At 33.6% G+C, this 19,752-nt stretch overlaps 1 protein-coding gene across 2 annotated transcripts in view; it reads left to right on the top strand.

The window, feature by feature from the left end:
* Window positions 1-19,752, top strand: part of puf (ubiquitinyl hydrolase 1 puf) — a 405,361-nt gene that overhangs the window by 58,394 nt on the left and 327,215 nt on the right. For both annotated transcript variants that reach the window (XM_075367624.1, XM_075367623.1), the window contains exons 6-7: window positions 11,797-12,068; window positions 18,221-18,439. In XM_075367624.1, the coding sequence (XP_075223739.1) occupies window positions 11,797-12,068; window positions 18,221-18,439 (491 nt within the window). The remainder of the gene's footprint in view (window positions 1-11,796; window positions 12,069-18,220; window positions 18,440-19,752) is intronic.

Raw genomic sequence — 19,752 nt, 5'->3', positions numbered from 1 at the left:
TCGAACACTTGAACTATGTGATTGTAAAGATGCTGAGAGACGACGGATTGATCGATGTGGACTTCGTGTGACAGCATCTTGTAAAGCTTGAACATTCTGCGTTGTACGGACGGTTCGCTCACGGCCTGGAGGTTTCTTTTTCATTGCCGAACCAGTTTCCTCAAAATTAGATATTCGTGTTTTAATTGCATGTGCTGATGGAACACAGTCGTGCCATCCCAGATTAAAATGACGATGAAATTCTCTACGCGCACCCTCCACACTGTCATTGTTTTTGTAAAACGCTTTGATAGCAAATGCATGTTGCGCACCACTCCAAGGATCCATGACAACTAAATGGCAGGTTAGGTTAGAGAGGCCACTTATCAAGTGGTACCAATCGCCCATGGCTACCAACACAACTTTCAAAATTTCCCGTTTCTTTGAATCACCCTGTACTTATTCAAAGTATTCGTGATAATAACAGTATAACCAATTCAAATAAAGAACTATCATATTCAGTTTGTTTATTCATTAATTTATGATTTTTAAATTTACAAATATAATATTTTTCTAGTACATCTATTTCTTTATTATTATTATTTGTTTCAATTTGTCTCTTAAGTAATTATATATGTTATTAATTGTGTGTTGTTAATTTTGTATGAGGTGATGAGTAACATTTGAAAACTTAATATTACTTCTTTTATAATTATTGAAGTGAAAACCTCTTATACTAAGATCTGGTGGTTTTTCCTCTCTCTCTGTGTATATATTCCCCCCCTCCCTATATGTATATATATATATATCTCAATTATTACATTTAATCAGATATATTCCACTAAGTTCAAATTTATTATTTTTACTTTAGTTATTATGAAAAATATACTAATAGGTTTAACAGATTTATAAGAAATATATTATTTTTTAGGAAATTATTATTTTATTAGTGTAATTATTTTGATATTTAAGTGCAACATATTCTTTAAGTTAGATTTTTCAATATTGTTTGTGATTTTTAAGTGTAGTTTTTCAGATAAATTTTTGTTATATTTAGAATTTATCAGTGAAATTAATATTATGGCCATTGCATGGTATTTGCAATATTTTGAGTGTCTTTATTTATTCTATTCTCATATGTATATATATATATATATATATGCTTTAGGGCAGCGTTTCTCAACCTTTCAGTATTTGTGACCCAATAGTCAATCATAATTTTCATCGTGGCGCCCCTTTTTCTCATACAATAATAATGTATTCTGAGTATTTTGATGCTAAAGCTACATTACAACCTTAATTACAAACCTTACAAATTACCAAGAATAAATTTATTTATATTTGGCAACACCAATCTGCTGTATTGACAATCCTCTTCAATACCTCTTCTTAAATCCACCATATCGGACATTCTTGTAGCTTTGCAATAAGTTCTGAACAGTCTGATTTGTCTCGAACATTCTGGAATGTCTGGATGACCGTCTGCTCAAACATGTATAAATGCGCACCTCATTTGATTCCAGCCAGTTTCAGTCGAGTCGATCCTTCTATCCTTATTGAATCTGTTGTGAATGTGTATGTTGTAATTTGTGTGTTAATTGCAATTCATGGTATTAAATATTCAAGGCAGTAGATTTATACAGAATCGTGGATAAATTTCTAACTGGGCATAAAGAAATATTAGATGATAATAAAGCATGCACAAGTGCACAGACGACTGTGGTTCTGAAAAAAAAATCAAGAAAATATTCTCAAGAATACTTAAATTTTGGGTTTACCATTACAGAAGAAAATGACGAAGAAAGACCCTTGTGGTGTCATTTGCTCAAAAATTTTGGCAGCAGACAGCATGAAACCTAATAAACTTAAATGACATTTGCAAACGCTTCATAGTGAGTACGTTAACAAACCCTGAGAATTCTTCAAAAATTGTTAGAGGCAAACTGTACTTGCCTTTAACAAAGTTTAATATAAAATAGCCAGAGGTAAAAAGCCTCTCGGCATTGGTGAAGAGCTTATTTTGCCAGCTACAGTTGAGATTGTAGAAACTGTGTTTGGAGATAATTTTGCCAAACAGTTGCAGTTTCAAGACTTAACTTTAGAATCCTCATCTCCTTCCTTTGGCATCCTTACTTCTCAGTATTTCCTTTGAAAACTGTTCCAGTGCTTTCCAGTTATTGGAAGAAAAAGCTTACGTGTGTATGATGAGGTTGCCAGGTACCATACCTATGATGCCTGCTGTGACTCGCTGGTCATGCCACTCCGAGCAATGGAATGGCAGTCTAGCCATCTCCTGTCGAACGACGGCCTGAAGAACCTGTGGGATCAATTGTATGCCCTCCTTAATTTTCGTCATAACACTATTGGTAATCGTATTCGCCTGCTGGTGGGAAATTTTAGGGAGCAATCCCCGGTCTCTTACCCTGAAAGTTGAGTCGTGGACTTCCAGCAATGTAGCATAGTGGTCGCTGGCAGTATCATTTGCCAGCAGCCACCACTCACACGCTTCATGGTCCCATTTGCTATCCAAGATTGTGAGGTCGAGTACGGAAGTGTACCCTCTAGCCTCAAAAGTGGGCAAACCATCTTTAATGCTGTAGAGGCCCAGTGCCTCCGTCATCTCCATCAGGACCTCACCCCAGTGATTCGTATAAGGACCGCCTGCAGTCACCGCTTTGCAGTTGAAGTCTCTAAGTAGAATAATCCTCTTGATAGTCGTAACTAGTACTTCCTGTATACTTAAAACAGAATCCTCATATTCTCTAAGGTCACAGTTTGGAGAAATATATAACCTGCTGATCACTGCCTCAGCCAATCCGACCAAGACCAGGCCTCTTCTCCTCTCAAACACTTGCCAGGCAAGCCTGCCGCCGATGTCCCAAATAGCCACATCATCCCTTGCAGTGACACAGTTTTAGTTTATTACATATCTACTTCAGTTTTCCACATAATTGCCATTCAGAACTAAGCACTTTTCGTAACGCTGCACTAGTTTCTTTAACTCTTCTGCGTAGAGGTTTGCCACCTAGGAATTGAACCAGTTGACAATGGCAGTCTTGAGTTCCTGATCGTTTTCAAACTTGTCTACCAAACCACTTTTTCAAATGCAAGAAGAGGAAGTAGTTGCTAGGTGCAAGGTTGGGACTATATGGAGGGTGGTCAAAAAGTTCCCAATGAAAATCTTGGATCTTCTTTTTGGTTAAGGCAGTGGTGTAAGGATGTGTGTTGTTGTGAAGAAGGATTACACTGGATGACAGTTTCCCACGTTGTCAATCTTGGATCGCACATCTCAGTTTAGTGAGCATTTTGCTGTACGTATCAGCTGTAATTTGATCCATGTTCCATGAAATCAAACAAAGTGACGCCCCTTTCGTCCCATAAAATGGTAGCCAATATTTATTGACTCGAGTATGGAGCTTGCTTTAACTTTTTTGGTTTTGGGGAACTTGAATGGCTCCACTGCATTGATTGTTGTTTCGATTCTGCATTGGTGTAAGATATCCATATCTCATAGCCCGTAACAATGTGGGAAAACAAATCATCTCCATCTTGCCGATAGCAGTCCAAAAACACTCGTCTGCTGCACATTGTTTGCTGTTTGTGTTGGTCAGTGAGCATTTTCAGTACACAATTTGTGATATCCAAGCTTTTCTATGACAATCGTGTAGATATACGTACATCCAACATGTAGAAATTCATCAGCCAGAGCACTAATCATCAGTTACTGAACACATTTTACTGAACACAGTTACTGATCACATCGCAGTTTTTGGTTCACTTGTTCAATGATTTTGTCGATCTGAATACTGGGCCTGCCACTCTGGTCTTTGTTATGCGCATTTGTGCAGCAATTTTTAAATTCTCAACACCATTGTCTAACCTTTCCTTCACTCTTTACTGTTTGTCAATACACTAGCCACAACTCCTGATGAATTTCAGCAGCTGAAGATCCTTTTGCGTACAAAAATCGAATTACAGCGTGCACTTCACAACTGGCGGGGGAAATGATTGCCACAGATATCACAATCTGCATTCACCGGCAGGCAAACAACTACTGAATCGAAACAGCATTTGTAGTGGCTTCATAAATAGCTGATAGATGGCTCTGCATGTGTGAAACTGTGTTTGGACCTCCTAATATTTAAATATAAGCCGACAGCTCTTACTTTATTAATATGCCTCGTAAATACATTGTGCAGTACTGACACAATCTTATTTATAATTGTATTTTATCAGTGTAAATGTTTATTTTATTATTTATTATGTCAGAATGTATTTTGTTTTACATTCCTATCAGTAAATTAATAAATTTTTTTAAATAACATTTTTTTTCTCGATATGTTCGTACCCCTACTTATTATTACACCACCCTAGGGGAACGCACCCCATAGGTTGAGAAACACTGTTCTAGGGTGTATGTTTAAACCCACAGGGTTGGTTTAGTGGTGAACATGTCTTCCCAAATCAGCTGATTTGGAAGTCGAGAGTTCCAGTGTTCGTCCTAGTAAAGTCAGTTATTTTTACACTGCTTTGAATACTAGATGTGGATACCAGTGTTCTTTGGTGGTTGGGTTTCAATTAACCACACATCTCAGGAATGGTCGAACTGAGATTGTAGAAGATCACACTTCATTTACACTCATAAATATCATTCTCATTCATCCAGTATTATCTGAAAGGTAATTGCCGAAGGCTAAACAGGAAAAAGAAAGGGTGTAATGTTTGTAATTTTTTCCTACATAACAACTTTAAAAAAAGTTTTATTGAGCCTCCACGAGATGCACTTGGATATATCCGGAACAAATAGGAGAAAATTGTCTAACGAACTGAATCTAAATCTGGAGGTTCCAGCTTTGAATCCTGGTCAGGCATGGCATTTTCACATGCTACAAAATTTCATCTCATCCTCTGAAGCAATATCTAATGGTGGTCCTGGAGGCTAAAAAAAAAAAAAAAATTAAATAAAAAACATACCTTACAGCTTCATTTATCATCATATCATACTTCATTAACACCTCACTAGATCATATCTAGAATTGTAACTAGGGACCTAGTCCCACCATAGATGACCCCTTGACAGTCAATCATTAAAGGTCTTTTAAGAAATACTCCACCGGCTGAACGAAGCAACACCTGAGTTCAGAAGAGGCAGTATTTGAAAATGCTTGGCTGCTACTTATAATATCTTATAATATAACATGTGATCGGAAGCATTGGAATCCCCAAACACTACATACATGAACAAGAAAATTACAAAGTCCAAAGTCAATCTGAAGCAAACCACCTACATTTCGACATACAATGTAAACTCACTCTTGCAGACTGATAAACTAAAAATAATAACTGATCTAATAGACCAACACAAAATTCTCATTATGGGTCTGCAGGAAGTAAGAAACGCTGACCAGAATGTCATGGAATCTCTAGGATATAGGATCTATAAGGTATAAGGTCAGGTTGGGCAACTGGGCCTTGATTTTACAACGAGGTTAAGAATGTCTGAGCTTATTACTTATCTAATAATTGTATAATAAGTTGTATAATTTACATTCAACAACACTTTTATGGGTACAAAATACTGAATTGAATATTTCTAACACAAACTTGATAATTTAAGTTAACAAAATCATACAAAGAAGAAAGATAAAATACAGTTGACAAAAAAACTAAATTTTTTATAACACATTATTTCTTAGATATCCCACAAATGTTTTAGTTCTTTAATATAAAAAAAAACCTTTTCTAGAAATCATTTTTGATTCCTCAATTGCACCAATGACCTCCCAGTTGTACTTCCAAATATCCAGTTTATCTGGCCACTTCCAGGACTTAAGAGATTTCTACGTTGGTGATATTTCTAGTTGATCATCTGAAAGGCTAACATTTTGCGTGGGAAATATTCATCTTCGCACATAAAGACTGCATATACCCCGACTTTCTTAACAATTTTTTTTTTTAGTTTAAACAAGTCTTCATAAGACTGCTCGCCATTACAAAGCATTTCAAATTTCTTCTCATCTGTAAAATCCTTTCTATTTTCTTCTACAATGTCATTAAAATAAAAATCTTAAGGAATTTTTGATCCACCATCAAAATTCTTTTCATTCTTAATGTTAAAAATATTCAACTTATTTCATTTGATTACAGCTATTGTTATTTTCCTCTTTTTCTTCATCATTTTGAGTTTCATCCTTTCTATTTCTCTCTTTCTCTTCTTTCTTTAACAGATAATCTTTACTTGTGGTAATTTCACAGCTTTTAACAAGTCTTTTTCGCTTCTTCACAGGATTTTCTGGTTTTTTCTTTTTCATCATTTTTAACAACTCATCAAAGGTTTTACACCCTTGTATCTCTGATTCTGAGGAAGTACATTCTGCTACTGGCTTTACTGCAGCTGAGGAAGTATCAGCTTCCAATTGTACTGTGGCTGAGGAAGAAATGGCTTCTGAGTGTGAAACGGCTGAAGAAGCAGCAGCTTCCAGCTGTGCTATATTAAGTTGTGGCAGATTCTTTTTATACCTAAGCAAATCATCTTCCTTAAACACTAACACAGGATTTGCTTCCTTGTTAGGACCTTGTTTATCTTTATCATAAATTCCTGTGACCTTAAACCCATTGACTATATTAAGGGCGGGTATGTCTTGTGCAAACTTAGTTATAATTTGAACAAATATTTGTTTTGGAACTTTTTTACAGGGATTTTCACTCTGCCTCTTAGAGAGAGCTTTGTACCAATTACTTTTCATACTTTTAAATACTGCATCATCTAATGGTTGGAGGAGTACATGTGTCATGTAAGATGGTAACTTCATTTTAGTTATTTGATTTTCTTGAGCTAATCTGATCAATTGTGTAGAAACATGACTGGTGTGGCCATCATATCTTAATAATACCGCTGTTTTTAGTTATGCTAGGCAGAAAAACATCACGAAACCAATTATAAAACAAGGTGGTTTCCATCCAGTTTCGAGGTCTTGCAGAAACTGCTGTTTGTGTTGGTACATTTTCATTTACCCAATTTTCCGTAACATATTTACCTTTAAAAACACAGAAGAGGTGTCATTTGGCCATCGGCAGAACACATAAAACATATGTATTTTCATGTCTAGATGAACTAGTATTGCGCTTGCTTTTTGTACCAATTGTACCAACAACCTTCGTGTTATTAGTGTCATGACAAAACAATGTCATAATTGTCTGTCCTGGCTTTTCCTTAAGATGAAGTTCTTCCAGTTTTTCTATTATTTCAAAATAGTTATAGATGACCCATGGGTTCATCTGATCGCATCTAACTTGCTCAATGCTTTAGGCTTTCTTTACTGACAGGCGATGCCTAGTTTTAAAGGATATGAACAAGTCAGTACCAGGGCTCTGATCTTTAAATCTAGTTTGAATGTTGTTCTGTCTTATGTATAATTGCACCAAGTCTAACTCCTCCTCTCTAGATAGGCCAAATCCATTTTTTCCATACTTTTAAACTACTATTTCCTTTTATTCAAGAGTAGACACATATGTTTCAACTCCACCACCACCAACCGTACCTTCTCTTGAAGTTAGTCCATTCCCATGTGTTCTTCTAATATGATACTTTAATGTAGAACGTGGAATATTGTAAAATGTTGATGCTCCCTGGGTCATCTTGTTCCCATTTCTCATGTCATCAATGCCTTATTAAGATCCTCTGTGGTATACGAAAACACTGCTCCTTTTTGAGTTTTTCATTTGTATGTTCTCACCATTGTCTGTAACAAAACCGAAAGGAATTAGGAAAAGTAGATAATCCATTGATTAGGTAAGTTTAGATGTGGAAAACAATATGACATAAAAGTACATTGATTGCATATTAAAGTTTGCGTAATGTTAACTTATTTTATTGGTAGTTTCATTTTGTTAAGCTTGGTTGTTTATTTTTATAGCTTAAAAATAGTGTCAAGTTATCTACTCATATAACAACACATCAAATGACATAACGGGTCCTGTGGGGTAACTGGGCCCATACCTGACCCAGTTACCCTGGAAAAGCAAAAGCTCAAGGGGTAACTGGCCACCCATCCTAACCTCAATACTTATAGAATAAACATGAAATAACAAGTATAACATTGTTAATTATATATTCTTTAGTAGCGCTAAAGTAAAAAAATATGACATAAACACATACCTTGAATATTCAAAAACTTACTTAAATTGTAGTCACAGAGTAATGTTTCCAGAAAAAACAGGTAATATTTTTCAATGTTCTCACACAAACCAAAAGTACAAGTCAGGTTAGAGTTGTTGTTTGATACAGAAGACATATTCTTGCAGTGCTGCCAACTGTTAAATATTGAAATGCTCTTACAGTTTTAGGAAGCACAGCCTATGGCCCAGTTACCCCCTGGTGTAGTACAATCTCGACTTGAGAAATACCAAGACAGGATGCAGCAGATGGATCCGAGAAATAAGAGATGATATGAAAGAAATTTGCCTTACATCAGAAGACGCCACAGATATGATAAAATTAAAAAAGAAAATCGAGAACAAAAACACTTGCTTCACACTCATAAGAAAAACTCACAACACAAACATTTTCAACACTAATAAGGGGACAAAGATTGGAACGTATGAAAAAGTACTGGGATGGCCCTAACAGTCCCATCAAAGAGACTTGGATTATGAGTAAAGTGATCCTATGTGGTCATAAAAGATGTGCTGTATGGATCATGTTTTTGTAAGTGTTTAACTTGTGAATTCAAGGTGTGTATGATGATTGTGAATTGTATATACATTATTATTAGGTTTCCTATAAACAAAAGCTATCATTTTGTTGTTAATTATTTCAATACTTATATCTAGATAATTGATGTTATTTATTTCTAATTCATTTGTAAATTTTAAGATTTTATTTTACATATTTAGTTAATTTTTAATAATGTTGCACTCATTTTCTACATTTTCATTATAAATTACCAATAAGTCGTCAACATATCTTACCAATAATAAAATATCATGTGTATGTGTAATACCAAATTTTATCTTTTCTAAGTGTTGAATGTATATTTTTGATAAAATTGCTGATAAAGATGAACCCATGGCTAGCTCTTGATAATTAATTTTTTCAAATTTAAAATAAAACACGCATTTTTCATTCAAATGAAAAATAAACACGCAATTACTGATGTATATAACTAAAGAAGTATTGGAGATAAGTAGTAATAATAATTGAGAAATAGATGTACTAGAAAAATGTTTGTAAATTTAAAAGTAGTTATTATAAATTAATGAATAATCAAATTGAATGTGAAGGTTCTTTATTTAAATTATTAGTACTGTTATCATAACCAATAGTTTTAAGAAGTATTATCACTTGTTATTATACCACGGTCTATGAAATTTTATTAATGGCAAAGCATATTATGTTGATATTTTATGTGTAACCTTGTAATTTTAACTGCTGAAGATGAAGTAATTAACTTCAAAAGCACTCCAGTTAAGTATTCTTATCAGTTTTTTGACTGTATTTGGTGGTTTTGATATTATATTTAATTATTTTGTATATACAAGAGATTGGATCAAAAATTAAGTTACCCCCTTGTCGTGTTCTTGAACTGAAAGAGATATATTAATGTCTTGTGGTGGCAGCACTGGTTGTGTTGTTGTATTCATGCTCCTGAAGCAGCAATTATGTACGACATTCAGTGTACAATAGAAATCTCTAGAGGTTTCATCCAGCATAGAAATGCATTCAGTAGTCTGATTTTTGTGGGCATAAAATTACAGTTTTTGTGAAATCTATCAACAATTTGTTGAATTATATGGTGAGAAAGAAGTATCACGCCCCATGAACACAAAATGATGCCAAATGTTCAGAAATGGAAGAACAAATATAAGTGATGAACTGCATGCGGGGCGTCCTTCAATTGCAAACATGACAGGTAATGCGGAACGCGTGAATGAAATGATTTTGAGTAACTGGCGGATTAAAATTAGAGAGATTGTAAGTGAATTTAACATCAGTTATGGTAGTGTGTTTGCGATTATTCACAATCAGCTTGGTTACCGTTAGATGTGTGCACGATGGGTGCCACATCTGTTGATCAATAACGACAAACATCAACTTTTTGCATCTCTGCTCTTTCTTTTCTTCAATGTTATTCTAGAACTGGTCCACAGTTTTTGAAACAAATCATCACAGGGGATTAGAGCTGGGTGCTTCATTACACTCCTGAGACTGAACAAACATCACATGAATGGAGATACAAAAATTTGCTGCAGCCAAAAAAAGTTAAAACATCCCCAGATGTTCAAAAGGTTACGCTGACAGTCTTCTTTGATTCTGAGGGAGTTGTTTACAGTGAATTTATGTCCTGAGGAATAACAATCAATGTTAAATTTTACTGTGAGACTAAAAGAAATGCGTAAAGGCATTAAAGATAGACCGATGGGGTCGTTTTTCTTCACGACAGCACTACTCCTCATTTAGCTTATGTGGCAAAGGAGTTACTGCAAAAATTCAAGTGTGAAGTGTGGTCTCATCCACCTTACAGCCCTGACCTAGCACTCTGTGACTATCATCTGTTTGGTTCTCTCAAGCGAGACTTTGGAGGGGAGTGTTTCGCTAACGATGATGAACTAAATGAAGCGGCCCTGAAATGGTTGAAGGAAATTGAGTGAGATTTTTATATTGTAACTTACTTTCTGATCATCCCTCGTGTATATATATATATATACACACACACACACACACACACACACACACACACACACACACACACACACACACACACACACACACACGATCTCTCGTGTATAGGTATAGGTACGTTATATATATTTAAGTTAATATATATACATTATGTAATATACATATATATAACTTAAATGTGATGTATTTAAGTTTATTTTCCTCTTGATTGGATAGAATTAAATATAATAACGTAACATACAGTATTAATTCAATTACCACGCCGCCACCGAATTAGTACCACACCTCAATTTTCCGGACCGAAAATCTAAAAAAAAAAAAAATTGAGTATATACCGGTATTTTAAAGTGCAACAGATATGATAAAAAAATATAAATACAAAAATATTCGGAAAGTAAAGCATTTAAATCGTTCATTTAAATTACAATATTAATATTACATTAATAATTAATTACCGTAGGTACTAGTTTAGTTCAGAATCAGTAGGCCAGTAAAACGAAAAGAAAGTATCATGTTGAAAAGGATCATTTCAATACGCTTTTTAATATGGGATTTGATTTTTAATTAATCACTGTCACTGTCAATGTCTGTAGAATAGTTACCGGTAGTCTCCACATCGCTCTGCCAAAGGTGATCGTCTTCACTACCATCAAGTTCATTAGATATTCCGCATTTTTTAAAACTTTTCCTTACTAATTCCGTGGATATACCTTCCCAAGCGTCTTTTATCCAAACACAAATCTGGTTAAAATCTGGGCGAGAGAGACACGCAGACACACACAATGAAATTTCTATTTGTTCTATTTAATTGGACTGCTCCGGAAAGCTTAATGTTATGCCATTTTGACAAAAATTGTGAAAATAAGTTTATCTTTGTCTGTCTGTATAATTAGTATTAATAACACTGTGATAAAAAAATGGAAGCACCAGTTACATAGTTATATAGGTTATAGGGAAATTTAAAACCATTTCTGATTTTATGAATAAGATTTTGCAAATTTATAATATATTTCAAGTAAGAAACTATTGCATTGAATGCAGAAACTAATTAAGTCATCCATGAATTCAGTTTATGAACAAAAAAATATTTACTTAGACAAAAATATACTGTTTTTTTGAAAAGTTTTGTTTTTCAGATTTTATGTGGAGCGCTGTTAAAGATCCTATGGATTCACCTGTAACATTTGACCGAGATGGTTTGGATTTAGCTTTTAAATATTTTACATCATCAACTCTGACTATGAGATTGGCCGGTATAGCACAAATAAATAGTCATATTAATATGTTTAATGAGATGTGTAACAGCGAGAACATTATTGAAGTGGAGAATGTGGGACAGAATCTCGCCGGTTGGCTAATCGATAATAACATCATATCCCATATATTTGGGCCGAATCTTCACGTTGAGGTAACTTTTTTTTGATAATCTACCAAGCTTTATATTTGATGGTTGTTAAATCCACGTGTGAAAACTTTCTTGTTAGTCAGTTATGTATAATTTTTACTTCTGAATTTAATAATGAATTGAATCATTTGTCACAAAAAAAGGTATTTATTATAACTTGATGTGTTTTTCAGAAATAAAGATTATGAAAGGTAATAAAATGTTTATCAGAAAATAAAGGAATCTAAACAATAACTCCACATCCATAAACAAATGTTAATAGACAAAGAAATATTAAGTTACCAAAACAGAATTGAAAGTGACTAATAATTTAACTCAACATTTATAACTTTATTAGAAAACTGATTCTCTCCTGTTATGTATTTTTACTACTTTAATTAATCTTATAAATATGTTTCTGTTGTACTTAATACAGATTTTCCTTTAATTAAATTTGTCTATTTACAGAGTCTCTTTGAGCTTATTTCAGTTCTGAAGTAATATTTTCTGACTGTGACTCATGATCAGTCTTTTTAAAATTACGTAACATAATTTTATGAAGACAATGGATCATGGCTTGAAAATGTTATGTTTATAATTGAAGTTAATTCATCTTCATGCTTATTTATGTATAGGTATAAATATTATTTACAGAGAAAAATATTCTTTAATTTATATTAACACCTTTAGTCCACTACTTTATTTACTCAGTATTATAGCAGCTTTGATTATGTACCAGGTAATTCAGGAGGAAACAGAAATAATTTGGGAACAGATACTAGAGTTTGGAATAAGGAAATGTCTGAAAATGCTTTGACATTGAGTTATGGCTAACGAAAAATTTCACCCTGATTTCAGTTCCCCCTTGATGAAATAGTCATACTGAAATTTTAAAGGTGCTATGTAAGGGGTAAATGTGATGGTTTCTTATGTTTCTTGACGGGAAAATCGAGTAAAACAGGTCCCAGAACTGTAACTCTCATAGTTTTTATGATATTCAGCATAAAATCAAAAAATTTGGTGACAAAACACATTTTTTTTTTAGGTTTGAAGTACAATAACTTTGTTAAATGACTAATAAATGCAAAAATTTTGTTGTCAAAACTTATAGAGAATTTAATTCTAAGATAATTCATGTATTAAAATCTATGAATAACAAAAAAAGAAAAATCAGCTTTTATTATTAAAAACAAAACAGAACAAAACTTAAAAGAAAAATGTTTTGAATTAATAAAATAAAAAATATCTATTTTTAGTAAAATAAATATAGACATTTGAAAAATTAAAATACTTTTTGTTTATTTTTGAAAAAATACTCACTGTAGTTTATACTGAATTAATTTACAATATGTGTTCAAAAATTCCACCATTGACATCGAAGCACTTTTTAGTCCATTTCCTTACATTTTCTGTCACCGACTTTGTGTTCCTTGATGAGAGCAGCATCATTGAGAATGTGAGCGATCACTTCATCATGTGCGTATCTACATTTTGCTTGTATACCTTGTATTTTATCCATTCCCTTGAAAATCCATGAAGCATGGATTTCATATTACATGCCAGAGAGAAAACGGCAGTCAAGTTAATGGTGTGATCCTCAATCACCAACCAAACCAACAAAGGTGAAGCCACAGCCATTTGGATGCAAACTGATGGCCGCAGTCTTTTGGGATCGGTTTGGCATACTACTGATCGATTTCATGCTACGTGGAATGACTATAAATGCAGAAGCCTACTGCGAAACTCTATGTAAGTTACGGCGCGCCATTCAAGATTGGCAATGTGGATGGCTGATCGATGACGTCGTCCTGCTGCACAATAATGCATGTCTACATGTTGCAGGTCCGACATGTGATTTACTGAGAACATTTGAGTGGGAAATTTACAATCGCCCACATGTAGTCCAGTCTTAGCTCCTTCTGATTACCATTTGTTTGGGAAATTGAAAGAATTTTTGAGCGGTAAGCAATTTGCGGGTGATGATGAACTTAAAAATGCTGATAATCAGTGGCTAAATGGACTGGCGGCAGAAGAATGTGATGAGGGTATATTGAAGCTGGGGTGTCGCTATGATAAATGTCTTAATTCATGTTGTGATTATATAGGGAAGTAGTATAAGGTATATAGTTTAAGAGAAATAAAACATATTTATAATGATTTCTGAATAAATCTTTTTACAATGAAACGATCTTTACTTTAGAGATAACCTCTTGTACTTCAAACCTAAAAAAAAACATGTTTTGTCTCAAAACTTTTCTGTTTCACGTTGGTTATCATGAAAATTATAGAAAATACAGTTTGAGACCTGTTTTATTTGTTTTTTCATGTCAAAAAACAAGAAATCATGAAATTAACCTCTAATATAATGCCTTAAAAATTTCTGTATTACCTCATTTCACCAGGGGAACTGAAATAGAGATGAAATTTTTCGCTAGTCGTAACTCAATAACAAAGCGTTTTTGAACATATGTTTGTATGAACTTTTTTCCTTATTCCAAGTTGTGTAATCAGTTTCCAAATTATTTCGCTTTGTTCCTGAATCAGTTATATACAGGTATAAACTACTGAATTGTTATGATGGTTTGTTTATTTTTTCTGACTAATTTTCTTTTGTTCATTTAATACAGATCAAGTCTTATGACATTTTTAACATTTTTATTATTATTACTTGTACAGTAGTAGCCCATCTTTTACATAAATAAATAAAATTAGATAACTTAAAAAAATAAAATAGTTTGTTGTCTTTTAATTTGTACATTTTTAATATGAATTGTGGGATTCACTGTGTGAATAAGTCTAATTGTATTTTACATAGAAAATATTGCTGTATAATTAAATACAATTTTTTTATCAACAGTATATTGATTTATGTGTAGTTGAATTATAAATTGTGACAATTAACTTGCAGTTTTTTGTCAATTTTCATGAAAATATAAATAAAAGCTTTCAAAAGAATTAAAAATTTGTTTTTTTTACCATGTATCATCCAAAATATTAAGTGACCCCTAGCCTGTATATAGGAGAATGAAATGAGTCTTCATTAATAAAGTTATTTCTGGGGATTTTTCCTGTATGTTAAATGGATTGTAGTAAGTAAACCTAATAAACATTTTTTTCAATTGAAATTAGTGATAAGGATTTTTAATTAAGAAAAATTAATTTAATTAGAGATAAACAATAAAACAACTAGAAAAATCTGTCTTTTTAACATAGATAAATCAGTAACTTAAGTTTTGTAATAAACAGAGCATTTAATAAGATGAGTTAAAGTAAACCAGTGAAAATGATAAAATGTTGCAGCTGTTTCTGCATGCAAAGCAAAACATTTCATTTTTTCATGAACTGGTAATTTCCTTTTCACTTATACAAAAACATATTTATAAAATTGTTGTTAAAATGATATACAATGGATATTACAAAAGTAAGTAAATGTATAATAACTCATGACTTTCATAAAAATAAGGCTTTAGATTTGAAATTCACTGGATTATTCTGCTTTGTCTAAGCAAAAGCATTTAGTAAATTTATGCAATATTGACAGTTAATTGTCGACAGCAAAAATACCTTTTTACATGTTATCAAATGATTATATGCTCTGAGGCAGGTTCCTTGCACTATTCTCAGATAAACTCTTGAAATATTAATAGCCCCCTTTCCATTTTAGATCATTTATAATATTTTCTACTGATCCTTCTAGCACTGTTTAAAACAATCTTTTTTCTCATGTTATGTCCCAGCCAGTTAGTTTTTATATTGTGAATTATTTTGATTAATCTTCTGTTCTCATAAACTCTCTTCATTACCCTTTCCTCTTTGTCTGTTCATTTTTAAATAACACTTCTTTTTATCATCCTTAAGTGTCCATATTTCATACCCCCTACAAAAGTACGCTCCAGATGTAACAATTTCCAAGATGCTCCTTCAACCCTTAACTCCATATTACTATATAATAATTGTTTCGTTATTGTAAATGTTTCCTTAACCATTGTTATTCTTATTTTCGTTATATTTTCACTTGTACAGTCTCAGTAAGGCAGGTCTTACTTTGTATCTAAGTATCTGTAACGTTTTACTTGTTCAATTCTAACGTTTTATATGCAGGCATTCATTGGCTGATTGTGTCCTATACTTATTACTTTAGTTTTCCTAATATTCGTTTTCATTTCATATTCTATTATACGTATTTTTTTTCAAGGTCCAATCGGTCGCGAAATAAAAACCTGTGCAAAAATCGGATGAACCTTTGCGTCTCTAGTATGGCCTTCAATCATGCCACGTCACTTCATTTAGTTGTGAACGCGCAGCTAGCACGTAAACATGTCTACAACAATAGCATCTCCCATCAAGTGTGAAGTGCATGTGGTAATTCGATTTCTTCAGGCTGAGGGGTGTAATGCGGCTGAAATTCATCGATGAATAAGTAATGTGTATGGTGAAACTTCAATGAGTGACAGCAAAGTACGACAATGGTGCAGGAACTTTAAAGCAGGATGTACAGAGGATGTTCATGATGCAGCTGGTCAGGGAAGGAAGCAAGTGTCAACCAATGATCTCGTTGAGCGAGTGGATGAGGCAATTCTAGAAAATTGTCGGTTCACAATTTCTGTATGGAGTGATTCGTTTCCTGAGATTTCAAGGTCAGCTCTCTACACCATTGTGATGAGAGACTTCAGTACCGCAAACTGTGTGCGAGATGGGTTCCCAAGATGCTGTCCGACCATCACAAAACAATGAGAATGGACGCCTCCCTAACTTTTCTCCAGCGCTACCACAATGAAGGAGAAGATTTTTTGAACAAAATTGTCACAGGGGACGAGACATTGGTCCATTTTGAAACTGAAGAAACAAAAGAACAATCCTAACAGCGGTTGCATTATCATTCTCCCAGTAAACCAAAGAAGTTCAAGCGAACCTTCTCCAACAGAAAGTTACTGTGTTCTGGGACCGGAATGGAGTTCTCTTGGTGGAATTCATGGAACGTGGCACGACCATCACTGCAGCCTCATACTGCATGACTCTTCAACGTCTAAAAATGGCAATTCGGAATAAGCGAAGAGGAATGTTGTCATCAGGCATTGTCTTTCTCCATGACAATGCTCAGCTGCACACTGCAGCTGTAACAAAGAAGCTCCTGCAGCGTTTTCATTGGGAAGTGTTTGATCACCCACCATACAGCCCGGACTTGGCTCCACATCTGATTTTCACCTCTTTGCTCACATGAAACGCTGGATAGGAGGACAACATTTTGGCACAGACATCGAGCTGCAGACCAGCGTGGAAACATGGCTGAAAACACAGGCGGCTCTATTCTACGACGAGGGTATTGGAAAGTTGGTACCACGCTACGACAAATGTCTAAATCGGAGTGGTGACTATGTAGAGAAATAGCATAACTATGTAAGTACTTGTTACAAATGAAAAATTTTTTATTTTCACTGCGGTTTAAATTTTGTGACCGATCGGATCTTGAAAAAAATAACCCTCGTAGAATAAGAAATGAAATTTAATATTCTAATTTAGGTTACCTCGTGTATAGATTAGGTGTAATTTATACATATCTTTTAAGGAATGAACTATTCTCATTAAATTAATTCTTATATTTTCTAACATTTGTTGTGACTGAAGTATTTGTGTTTCTTGCAGTTAAGGAGTCAGAAATTTCCTGTATCATGACATCTGTTTTCAGCTACTTTTAATCTGAGATTGAAAACTATCCCCCTCCTGTCTTAGAGTTGTATTGTTGCTCATTTCATTTTGCTGACTATAAATATATATTTCATTAGGAGGAATGGTTATAGTGCAGGACTTAGTGTTGTTAAAGTACTATATGTAAGTAATTTCTTGAATACACTTGCCTCAGTACTGCCTCCAGCCACCATTCTGTAGTTGGTCTAATTAACTGTGATCCAAGGCGTAATGGATATAAACAAAGTACAGTCATCAACTTAACAGCCTGAGGATTCTGAATCGAGGAAAATGCACTAAGTATCTGGAAACCTCTGAATGTCATTCTAATCAGTCATTTTGTAATCGGTGAAAGGATTATGGTATATTCTGAATAACTGAATGGTGATGTAAACGTACAGTTAATTATTTGCTTAGAGATTTTTATTTTATATGCATATTTTCATTATATTTTTGTAAGTTTTACGTTGCATGTTTATATTTTTCTACAGGTTATAAAACAGAGCCATGTAATATTGAGTTTTCTTGCCATGGAATGTAAGATAACAAATGAGCATGTGGATACGATATGGCAGGCAGCCCAGTTAAAACATTGCAGTAAACAGGTTCATGATTTGTTACCACCATTGATAAAAAATTTAGAAGCTGGTCCTGTGTTACATTTATACCATCTGTTATGTAAACTAGAACCTAAAGATCATACCGAACAGGTTTGTGTTTTTTAAATCTTTGTTTAGTTTTGGTGAGTTGTATGTGTTTATGTGTATGTACATTGGCCAGTCTTGAAAGTGGCACGAAGGATGCCGCTAGTTTGATATTATTTTCTTAAATTTATTGCAAAAGTAAGTTTTTGTACTCGCATAGGAACGTATTGAAAATAAAAATAAACTATGAGTATTATGTCTTGTAATGGTTACCTCTTGTTTTTGTAACCGTGTCTTCATAAACTTTTACTAATCTTTACATAGACATAACTTTTTAAATTAAAGTAATAGTTTACTTATAAGTTATAAAATAGCTACTAAGTTTAATCAGATTGTGGAAGTCATATCTGCATAGTATGATTTTGATAGTATATGATTTGTTAAAAAAAAAAGAAGAACTTTTTTAAAATTCATTTGATTAAATATTTACAGTGTTATACAATTAATCTTCTTCAAAGTTCTCTCTTTCTCGTTAGACATACCTTTCCGCACTTCCTTTTTGAGAAGCAGCTCTGTAATGCATTTTTTGAAATAGGTTCCAGGATGTATAAATATTTTTATGGGCTCTTGTCTTAAATCTCTAATCTCTACCCCGATAAAACAAGTTCAGCAGAGGCTATTTCAGGTGAATACAGCGGGTGGGAGTGACACTTGAGTGAATGTTTTGTTTAAAACATGGATTATTACCAGAGTATGGACTGGTGCATTGTCATGGTAAAGGTAGCGTGAATTTTCATGCCGAGGTTCAGGTCTTTTCTTCTTCACATTTTTCTGGACACATCTGATGAATTCTATGTTCAGTAGTAGTGGCTGATTATCCTAGGTAGAAACTCATTGTGAACAAAACGTTTGTTACCAAAAAAGACTGTCCACATCTCCTTCATGTTCAAATGACACGTGTGTGCCACACATGCAGTGGGTGGTTTTGGTGGAGATTTTCTGACTCATTGTGGTGACAGATTTTGTTTCCACATCGTACGTGTATAACCAATTCTCATTGCTAGTTATTGTCAACAAGGTTTCATTATTTTTATGATTTAAAAGCTTCAGATTAGTAAGTGATTGTCTTTTGGCTCTTGTATCTAGAATTTTGGAATGAACGTTGTGACATGTTGCATTTTTAATTTTTCTTACATGAGAAAATGTGTAGGATTGTTTGTTAGTTCATTGTTATGCATTGATGCCAATCATACATCTCAACTTCTCTATAAAATACAAAATAAAAAAGTTTGATTATTTATTGAATAGACCTCATTTATATATATATATATATATTTTTTTTATACTAGTCTGTAAAGGCTTGCTTCATTCGCCCAACT

This window comes from Lycorma delicatula, chromosome 5 (genome assembly GCF_047948215.1).
Source record: "Lycorma delicatula isolate Av1 chromosome 5, ASM4794821v1, whole genome shotgun sequence".
NCBI lineage: Eukaryota > Metazoa > Arthropoda > Insecta > Hemiptera > Fulgoridae > Lycorma > Lycorma delicatula.
The sequence above is the reverse complement of the archived record's forward strand: the minus strand, read 5'-3'. Positions and strand labels throughout refer to the sequence as shown.